We start from the raw sequence: 11,424 nt of genomic DNA, 5'->3' as shown, positions 1-11,424 counted from the left end.
TATTTGATTTGAATCCCACACTCTTACTGCTTATGCGAACCATCCTTTAATATATATCCTTGTTTTTCTTAGTACTTATTTGGTTAAACGTCTCAAAATATGACATGCATCAAAATCATATTTTCTTTTTGTAGTGTGAACATCTTTATTTGATTTAATGTGAAAATATAGGTATATGTGCATTGTAAACGCTATTTCAAACATCCACTCATTCACTTAAAATATAGAAGTTTTACTGTATCGTAATACTCGAGGTGAGATTGTCAATGATCTCACACATTTGGCATCAACAATCTTAAAACTTTGTCCAAGGCTATAATTTGGCTTTGATACTTGTTTGCCTTGCATTTCCATGAAAGAGAACCCATTTTCAAAAACATCCCCCACTAAATGAAATTCCTATGTATCTCTAATTTTATTACTGCACAAGTTATATAATTAGCATATTCCATGCATCCATTCTGTAACAAGTACCTTAACAGGTCACTAACATTGGGTCTACTAAAATACTTAATATATAATTTCTTGCTAATATTCTATTTCACTTATTAATGTTAAAGGTAAGATAAAAATAGAAATCACTTCATTAATTAGCTAGTTTGATTGCCTAGACAAATTACTTCCTTACACCCTGACATTCGTGCTATAAAGAGGTTTGATTCAGTTTTAAGGTTAGGTTCCATGCTTCCACCTATGGCATATTGCACTCATCCCTTGTAAATATTGTTCGCAACATATACATACCCATGATGAATTCTGCAATGTTTTAATTAATGAGATAATTAAAATCTTTAACACATGTATTTTTAACGAATTAATGTGCAATTTAGGGTTAGTGGAAAAATTAATTATCTTGGCATGCATTGGTGGCAATTAGGTCCAAAATAGTCATATAAAAAGTGACCTCCATGTCCTTGTCTCTCACATACCCATCATCGTGCCCAAGAAGCATAACCTTGTTTTGATCCCTAAACCAATTGTTGAAAATAGTCACATTAGTGGAACCCCGTGTGGCGTCAAGAAGATCGTCTTGGCAATCATAAAAAGTGTTGTGATCAATCCAAATCTTTGAAGTTGTAACCAATCTCATTGCATCTCCAGCAACTTGACCCAAAGTCATCATATTTCCATTAGGACCCATTATCATTCCCGAGGTTTGAGGTTGACAATGATGGATTCTAAGGTCATAGATGATTACATTGGTTGCCTAATAACAAACAAACATGTGGTTATGGGTTACAAAGTGGAATATATGCAATAAAAACGAAATGGGGAAAAAATATAATGTTAATGATAGAAGTTTAAATTAATTTTTCTTTGAAGAAAAATATTATAATTTCAATTATTTTTAATTAATTTAAAAAAAACTATTTTTTTTTCTAGAAAATAAGCCTTGTTGAACATACAAATTAATTGGAGCAAGTGATTACCTTAAAGATCATCAAACATGCATTATCAGCAATGTGGACATTGACATCTCGACCATCAATGGTGGTGAAATTGCTAATAAGAAGGGGTTTCTCAAGCTTAATATGCATATCTCTTTGGAAGGTTATCCAGACTTTGTCTTGAATCCTAGAAGCTCCATATCTCAAGGTGTTAAATTTGGGATTTATTGGGTCGTATCTAGGATCAATAACTTTGTAATGGATAAGGCCCATACCGATGTTGTGTGTCATCTTTCCAGCATAGCCCACCGATCATATGGCAAGTTGTGAATGATGTTTTCTCCATTCATGATTAAATCTCCAACATTGATCGATCTCATTTCATTACCAAGCCTTTTATCTTTGATTGTTTGCTGGCAAAAATAACTTTTGAAGTGAAAATGGTAACGCTCACAACAATTAAAACAAAGCACCAAAGGATGGAATTAGCGACTTGATACGTCATGGTTCCCTATGCTTTTTTCTTGAACTAATTCCAATTTGTAATATAACTAATTGAATTATTGAGAAGAATGGGATAACAAGAAAGAAAAGAAAGATGTTGGGTTTTAAAGGAGAAGTAGTGGCATGAGTAGGTTGAAGTGGATTAGTAATTGTTCGGACTTGTAAGTTTGTACATTGAAGCAATATTTTGTGAGGATTTCTACTGTCTTGTTGTCTTACATTTCTTGTTTTCTAGATAATGCATTTCTAATTCATTGATAATAACATATACAATTTAAGTTCCATTTGATGGATAATTTGCAACCTTTGTTTTGTGAGGATTTCTACTCATTAATTTGCAACCTTTGATGGATAATTTAGAGACTCAAACTTAGCAGACTTTTGAGAGAGATGCAATGAAATACATTCAAGTATGACAATGTATGCATGATATTGTCAACTTAATGTATCCATTTTATGAATATATTTCTTTTCTGAAACCATTGTAGTTGGCAGAGTCCATATGGCATGTCATTGTTGAACAATTAAGTTGTCTAGAGTATTGATTAAAGTTGATTAGTTATACCACTTCTGTTGATGTGATGAGAGTTTATGATTTGGCCTATATATCCTATCAACCAAAGATGTTTGTTTGTTTTATTAAATTTGGGTGATCTAGATTGTATTTTATTTATATTATATAAAAAACATCTTAAAAGAGTTTCATTCTAAAACGGTTTTTATATAACAACCGTCTTGGAATGACTGCATTCCAAGATGATTCTTATGTAACAACCGTCTTAGAAGAATTCTTTTTTCTAAGACGGTTTTTAATGGATCTATTGTTGAAAGTTAAGACTTTCAACGACATTATCTACAAAAACGATTTTAAACCGTCGTTGAAAGACATTTTTAATCGTTGTTGACTGACGTTTTTGCAGTAGTGTGTTGAAGTTGTTGCATCAAGCTTTGGCTAAGAGACTCTCATGACAAGAGAAATTAAGAATAGAGAGAGGTTAATCTAAGGTTTGATTCCTTATCTCAAATTCACAATGTAAGTGTAACAATTAGTTAAATTTGTACAATAATTAATTAACTAAAGAAAACAAGTGAAGATAACATTATTTTGGGGAAATTAACAATTGTTTATAACTAATATCAATCTAATGATTATATTTATAAGGAAGAATATTGATGAATTGTTATGTATTTAACTAAGAAATATTAAATATTCATGCATTGTTATAACAAATGTTTTTATTTTGGATAACTTTTTGAACCTATCGTACAACATTCATAAAAACAAAAAATTATATCTCTTTGACTGCATTCCAAGATGATTCTTATATATATATTCATTTGATGAATTTCACTAGTTGTTTTTATTGATTTTATTTACCTTTTACAGTTAATTATATCTCTTTAGTTTAATTTCTAATATCTATTTTTTGTATATATTTATTTAATTTATATTTCAAATTTTAAATATTTTTATTATAAAAACAAAAAATATTTTATTACAAAAGAAAACAATTTTTCTAAAATAAGTATTTGCACGGGTGTTTATGTGACTCAAAAGGAAGAAACTTATAACAATTTCTGTGTTTTTATTTTATTTTTTATGAGACTAACTCTTGTTTTTATCAACGTTTCATATTCATGTACCACATAGACAATGAATACAATTTAGTTTACAAATTAATTATTTTTGGTACAAAGTTTACGAATTATATTTAAGATGCTAAAAACATTTTATATTTTCTTAAAAGTTAAATATTAATTGAGAGGATGTATGACACATATATGCATATATGTTATAATGCCAAAAGCAAAATTTTCTATTTATACTTGAAAATTTGAAGTGTAAATTGCCATTTTTATATATCAAGTTCTACATATCAACGACTATATAATGTATTTTGAGTTATCAATTATGTAATTATCATGGTTTTAGAAAATTTTGAGGTTAGAACATTTTTCTATTTGTATGAAAATTAAAGAAAAACTAAAGACGGATTGAAACAACTCCTATAGAATCAGCTACTAGTGTTGATTAAATAGGAATTTTTATTTAAGTATTCTTTATCTAATGATTTTAATTATGTTTTTTTATTATCATATTAATGTGGAATATCTATTAATTTTCTTGAGGACTAATATAATAATTTCTCTTTATCACGATAAATAAAACATTGAAAATTATATTTTTAAATTCTCCATATCTTAATAACTATTTAATCTATTATATTCAAAGACTAATTTATTATAAACAGTAGTTTCTTTGTCTTGCTTCTGGTGTCGTGGTTTCCTTATTCTTTTTCTCATTGAACCAACAAAATATAATCATTTAGTTAGACTTTTTCTTTTCTCTTTAATGTTTTATCGTATCATGAATAATATTTATTCTTTCTATCACTCAAGATTACGAAGATATACACATGGCACCGAAATGTGAAAATAACAATTCTTTTTTACCCTTATAAAAAAACAATTCTTTTGTACCTCTTCAAGTGAATACAGATTATCCCATGCATGATCTATAGATAACAAGACCATCCAGACATTTGTCTTAGGCCTATTGAGAATGAAAATATAATTGTACATCACAATAAAATAATTGTGTTGTGTTTTAATATTTTAATAATTAATGTGAGAAAAACAAATAATTAAAAGTGAAAGGAGTAGAACTATAGATAACAACAAATACAGTGCACATATGCACACATTAGAATAATTTAAAACATTAATAAATAATGTTGTAGGTTAAAAATCTAGAAAGTTAATAAAAAATAAATAATTTATATTATTTTAAAATTTTATAAAAAAAAATAGTCTTAGGCCCTACCTTGACACGACCCTAATCCCATGTGTATGTACCAGTCTATCTGAGCATGTGACCATATAATTTAGTGGGAGTACAAACTTTGAATCGATAATTATTTTGAGAAAGAAAATAGTCTTTTTTTTTTCTCATGTGTTTTCCGCATATGAATGCAATAAAAATTTACACCATTAAGTTGATTCTATAGACTTTATCTCTCTCTTTCTTTTGGAGAAAGATAAAATTAAATGTGTGGTAAAAAATTTATAACAAGTCTGGTTTACAAGGGTTTTAAGAAAATTAGTTTAAAAATCAATAAATAATTTTTATATTAAAATTTATGTTGGCATTCTATTAAAAATCACAAAAGAATACAATGTTACACTTTCCATTTTTATCTTGGTTCCAATTTCTCGATAATGTTTGATGTAGGAAATCAGTAACACATATCAAAAGAACATGCTTTGGAGTTGTGGTACAATTGTAATTGATGTTGTAATATTAAGATTGATGATTTAAAACTTCACCGTAACTGCATTGGGGCAGTAACTATATTTCTCAACAATTTCTCACAATATTATTAATATATCAACTCAACTGCAATTGTAGTTTAAAATCACGACGTAAAAATACTCAATGATAGAGTAGAGTATATAATTTTTCTTAAATTACCTAAGAAACTCTTGTAATTAAGTATTTAATTAATAACTATTTATCATATAAATTTTTATGTATGAGTTATTTTTATAATTGAAAAATAAAGTAAAACTATCTTCTTACAAGTTATATGTTGTTTTTATAAGATATTGAAAAACTTATTGAAATAAACTACAAATGTCTTCTAAATATGACATAATTTATAATTTATTTTTATAAACGTAAGCTCTTCTTTTACTTCTCCTTCTCTGGACCATATGTATCCTAATCTTGAGTCGGATAAATTATGAACATAAAATCTTTTTCTCCAAGTGTTTAATGTACTTGCATACTAACTTAAATCCAAAATGATTGATTAATATGAACAACTTCATATCAGTTTATGTAATGGTTTTATTTAAGCTCTCTTGAATACTTATGCAAATACCTTTAAACAAACTAGAATAAATAAGATTAGAAATTCCATTATCAAGAGATCCAACTGAGTTTGTTAAATTAGATATATTAATTGTTATAAGTTCTCTATATCTCTCTTTGATTCTTAACAAAAAAATTCATTAATAATCTTTATTCACATAGAAATAAGGTTATATCCTGATAATATAAAAAAATTTATACAGTTATTTAATCATAATTTATTATATATGATAAATTTGTTAAATTTTATAATATTTATCTTAAAATAATTTAAATGATAATTTATATTTAAATGATGATATAAAAATATTTTATATTATTAATAAATAAATATTAAATTCTTAATTATACATATGGGATATCTCTTGCAACAAAGTAAACCGTGAGCTTGATACTATATATCTAACTTCTAGGACAACTAAAAGGTAATGATGCATGAATGCATGTTGTTTTGTGCACTTTTCCTACTTGTTCTTATCACTTTTACTTTAGCTTCAAGGGTAAAAGTACAATACCACCAATGACTTGACAAAAAACCATTCCAACTTGTGTATGCTTCTTAAAAGTACAATTCTTAAGCTCAAGCGAACAAATTATTTTCAATGGGCTTCAAATCCATTAACGATTCTTTATATGATAATTAATCGAAATTATTATAAACACACTCTTTAACAACATTTCCTAATTAAATAAACATTTTTAAAAAAAAAATCATAAGTATCTTTAACATATTTCTTGGATCACTTAATTAAAATTATTAAAAAGTATAAAATCATAAGTAAAACTCATTAAATAAAAATAAAAGAATAAAACATGCAAAATTTTATAATTTTTAATAAATTTTGATTAGTATCAAGAATATGTTCAATAAATTGTATGATAAAATATGTTAGTAGCATTTCTCGTAATTAACCTTTTATTTGAATAACCAAGTCCTAGGGAAAACTTGAAAAACACCATTAATTTAAAATATACCGGTTAAAATACTTAATATAATAATCTATTTGCATTTAAGAAACCTCAATTAAACCGTGCTTTATTTGAAAATACAACAAGTACTAGTTCCACTGGCCTCCATGTACATATTTACATAAAAGTTCAAGTACTGAAGCATCCATTAAACTCCGCAATTGGATCCGGTTTGGATTGAAAACAAACCATATACATAAGAGGAATGCTAACCACACATATTTCTCACATAAGAAACATGCATACTACATATGAATTAACATTTAACGGACCAATATTGATAATTAGGCCATCATTTGGTAAAACTCATCGAAATCAAGGAGCCCGTTGTGATCAATGTCAAAGGCATCAATCATGGCCACACACTCATCATAGGACTTGTCATCACCAAGGCGATGCAACATCCTTTGCAACCCTTTTGGGGTGATGCAACCACACCCTTCTTTCTCCCACACAAACATCTCAAAAGCCCTTCTTAGATCCCCTTCATCATCATGCTCATCACCACCAACATCCCTCTTCATGAGCTTGGTGAAATCCTTGAAGTCCAACAAGTTGTCCCCATCGGAATCTAGGTCATGGATGACCCCTTCAGCCTCCTCATGAGACATGTGCTCCCCAATGGACCCAAAATATGACCTTAGCTCATAGGCCGATATTTTCCCATCTCCATCATTATCAAAGTGACGAAAAGCCTCCATTAGCCCATTGATCTCTCGATTATTCGACATGGGTGATCTTGGACTGGGAGAGTTACTCGATAATGAGTTATTGGAGGAGGATCTTGATCTTCCACGATGAAGACTAAGCTTTAGTGATTTGTTTGAGAACCATTTAGATGGCTTGAGAATTCTCTCACTGGCCATTATTACAAATTGATCGATATGAGATAGAATATGCAAAGGCAATTGACCTCTCCTAACACATAAATAATATTGAGTGAGGGGAACACTTTAAATAGCTTTTAATATAACGTAAGAGGCATATGAAACGATTGAGACGTGAATGTATTATGATGATGCATATTAATAAGGAGAACTATAGCTTTTGAGGGAGTTGCTATGAAACTGCCTGGGGGGCAGAAACAAATGTCAATAAAGGTTATGTAAGTCATGTCCTTGGGAAGGAAAGTGCATGGGAGTTTCCTAGTGGGTCCCAACAAGTGGATGGAACAGAGTCATGAATCACCTCTTCTTTGTATTTTCATTTTCAACTCCACAGTCTAGCATTTATATTTATCTTACACTTCTTTATTTATTTTTTTCTTTCTCTTTAATTTACTATATCATTATTGTACACTTGTCATTTTGTCACCTTTTCTTTCTTATCTCTCTTCCCACTCAGAGTATATACACACTGTAAGGGGTTAAACATCGTATGATTATTATTCTTATAATTGAAGTAGTGTTTGTTTTCATTTTGTTTTTTCCCTTAAAAACAAGAGTCGAGTCAAACACATATTTTGAAATCATCTTGAAAAATTATATATTTTATTTTTTATAAGAAAAAAAGGAAAACATGTATTTAAAAAAAAACTAAGTGAATGAAAAAGAAAAAGGAAATGTCCATGAAAGAAGCAAGGTACGCCTTAATTGCAATGAACCATGTTGATGTCTTAAGTGCCTTCTTAATTATAATGAAAAAATAAGTAAAAGAACATAATGCAAATTGCAAAAGGCAAACTGTCAGTAAAAAAACTTATTATGCATACGTGGTGAGGCAACGGACACGTATGAGTCGGGGAATTTGAGTTACATAAAGAGGCTTTGGCTGTATACTTATTACTTGGAGAGAGTTATTTAAGAGGAAATGAGTATCAGAAACAATATTTTACCATTTAAAATAGACTAAAATGTAAATTTATTTTTCCTATTTTTATTAATATATAGTCTCTTTTAATTAAAATATTTAGTCTCTTTTACTTTTAAAATAAGTGATTTTGATCAAACAGTTAAAATCTAGCGTTGACCATCATTTGTGTGTTTTTTTTTCTTCTAAAAAAACAAATATATATTTTAATTAAAAATTAATAAAAGGGATTCTTTAACGGTGATGAAACTCTGGATTTCACTCAGGAGGTTATGAATTAAGTCTTTGGTTGGAGAAAGCCAATTAACAAAACGATTGCATGAAATTGAAGAGATCCTCTCCAACCTTCATCACCAGTCCTTCGATTTGTTTCTCCGCCGCCATGTCGAGCGACGACAACGACGCCAGATATTCAACCGACAGAGATTGCGTGTCCGCCGTCAGCTGCAGCGTCCCACCGGTGCCGGGCTTTGGCCTTGGCCACGTCAACGTTAGCAAAGCGGAGGGCCGCGCCGCAAAAGACGAACGATGATGCCAGCGACTGGATGTAGACGACGAGCTCCTTCTCCGGCGGGAGCGTGAAGCCGTTGAGTAGGAAGACGCAAACGTCCCGCACTTGGTTGTACACCTCGCCTGCACACGTCAGAAAGTTAGGGCAATTAAAAAATAATGTGTGATTTTTAGTTAAAGTTTAAGATTATTAACGAAAGTGCGACCCAGTGGAAGGTGCCGATTTGAGTGAAGTTTGAGATGTCCAGTTCGGAAAAACTACTCCCTTTTTTTTTCTTTTAATTAGAATACACTTCAATTGCCTTTAAAAAAATTAAAATACATCTAAATTTATTTTTAAAAAAAAACATATAAATGACTTTCAACGTTAATTTTAACCGTCAACAAATCAATTTGGATGAAAAGACCAAACTCAATGATTTTTCAAATAAAGAAAACTTCAATTAGCTTTAATTAAGTTTTTTAAAATCTTATAAATAAGCCTTATGGAATTATTCATTGATTAAAGTTACTAATTACCACAAATATCATCAAGCATGCATTATGAGAAATGTGAACATTAACGCCTGGACCATGGATGGTGGTGAACTGCTCATGAGAAGGTTACCTTGAATCTTAGAAGCTTCATATCTCAAGGTGTAATGTTTGGAGTTTATTGGATCGTTACTAGGATCAATAACTTTGTAATGAATGAGGTGATTACCAATATTATTTGTCATCTTCCCTGCATATTGCTCACTGAACATTTAGCACGTTGTGAACGGTGTTTCCTCCATTCTTGATTCAATATTCAACATTGATCGGCAAGAGGCACATATTGTCTATTAGTCCTGCTAGTGAAAGTGATATTCCGGTTAAAAATTCTTACAACCCTAAGATAAGGGATATGGGCAAGGCATTGTTTGTCAACTAGCTTTGTTTTGAAACGTAACGTGATCATGCTAGATATTGTAAGCACTCGCATTCTTGGCCAATTCGGGTTCCTTGCTAAGGTATTTTCAATCTTCGAAGATTTAGACGTATTAGTTAATGTTGTAGCTACAAGTGAAGTCAGTATTTCCATTTCCAAGTTCATGGATACTGAAGAATGAATGATGCAATTTAGTATTTTGTTGTGTTGGTGGATGATTTTGTCGATGGTGGGGTGGGATTGGGATGAAGGAGATAGGGATAAAGTAGTCTTTTTTATAAAAAAATTATATTTAATTTAATTATTATCTAGTTTTAATCTCAACCATTCAAATATTTTGATGATAAATCGAAGGAGTAATAATAGTGGTTCACTCATAAATCATTTGATGCACTTCTTCACCGTAGACTCCACCTTTTTCTTTTTCTTCTTTCTACCCCTCTTTTCCATTTATCTACTTTCTTTTCTTTTTTCTCCGCTCAAAATGAGTCCTCGAGACCCAATCAAATTAGTATGTATCAATTGTATTCTTTAAAAAAGAAAAAAAGATTCTTTGATGTTTCCAGAAATATTTTGGTACAAAAAGTAATCCATTTTTTGAGCGGGCTATGTTATTATTTGAACTCAAAAAATCAATTGTTTGAGGATAAATGAAATATTTATTTGATCTTGAGATAATATTTTATTCTTCAAACATCAAAGGTTTGTTGAAGAGTGAAATTGTCCAAAATCAATAATCGTTAATACTGTTTTTTAGAAGCAAAAAATTATTTCATTATTAATCGAATATTGCTTAAATTAGTTTCTCTGTCTCTAAATTATTCTAGAATTTTTAAATAAGATTCTAATACTTTAAAAGTTTACAATTAAGTTCCTAAAATTTTAAATCACTTTTAATTGAATGTCCATTAAGTTAATTGAATTTTTAAATAATTTATAGAGTAAGTTACTAGTTTAAGTATTAATTAACGAACTCTCAACAAAACCGTGACTAAATACCTGATTACAAATAAAGATGCATTTAAATATTATTTAATACCTTAATTTATCAATAAGCGCCCATGGCCTAATGGATAAGGCGCTTGACTTCTAATCAAGCGATTGTGGGTTCGAGTCCCACTGGGCGTGGTATATTTAATTTTATTTTATTTTTTCAGCAAAAAAATAATACTAGCAAAGTATATATCATTTATTTAAGATTTAATACTTTAATCATTTAAAACATTTGAATCAATTAAACCCTTAAATGAATTTTATTACATCAAATACATATTTCTCTCTATTCATCATTCCACTTATTTTTAAGATTCAGGTGAGTTTGTTTAATTTTAAATAAATAATTTTTAAACAAACACATCGAAAAAAAATATAAATTTACTTATTTTATTAAAAAATACCTATTTTAAAAAAATAAATTGACCCTTAAAAGTTATTTTATAACTTAGAGAATCAAAATTATC

The 11,424-nt window shown here is 29.2% G+C and overlaps 1 protein-coding gene, 1 non-coding gene and 2 pseudogenes across 2 annotated transcripts; 1 reads left to right on the top strand and 3 right to left on the bottom strand.

Moving 5' to 3' along the window:
- Positions 1-216: 216 nt before the first annotated feature.
- Positions 217-1,893, bottom strand: LOC114369797 (annotated as a pseudogene).
- Positions 1,894-6,744: 4,851 nt separating this feature from the next.
- LOC114382440 (probable calcium-binding protein CML41) lies at positions 6,745-7,738 on the bottom strand. The gene has a single exon (XM_028341861.1). The coding sequence runs from the start codon at positions 7,599-7,601 to the stop codon at positions 7,020-7,022; it is 582 nt and encodes a 193-aa protein (XP_028197662.1). The 5' UTR covers positions 7,602-7,738; the 3' UTR covers positions 6,745-7,019.
- Positions 7,739-8,782: 1,044 nt separating this feature from the next.
- On the bottom strand, positions 8,783-9,235 carry LOC114369788 (annotated as a pseudogene).
- A 1,784-nt stretch (positions 9,236-11,019) lies between these two features.
- TRNAR-UCU lies at positions 11,020-11,092 on the top strand. The gene has a single exon. It is a non-coding gene; the product is annotated as a tRNA-Arg (tRNA).
- Positions 11,093-11,424: the final 332 nt, after the last annotated feature.

Source organism: Glycine soja, chromosome 2 (assembly GCF_004193775.1).
Source record: "Glycine soja cultivar W05 chromosome 2, ASM419377v2, whole genome shotgun sequence".
NCBI classification, from domain to species: Eukaryota; Viridiplantae; Streptophyta; class Magnoliopsida; order Fabales; family Fabaceae; genus Glycine; species Glycine soja.
This window is presented reverse-complemented; position numbering and strand designations above follow the sequence as displayed.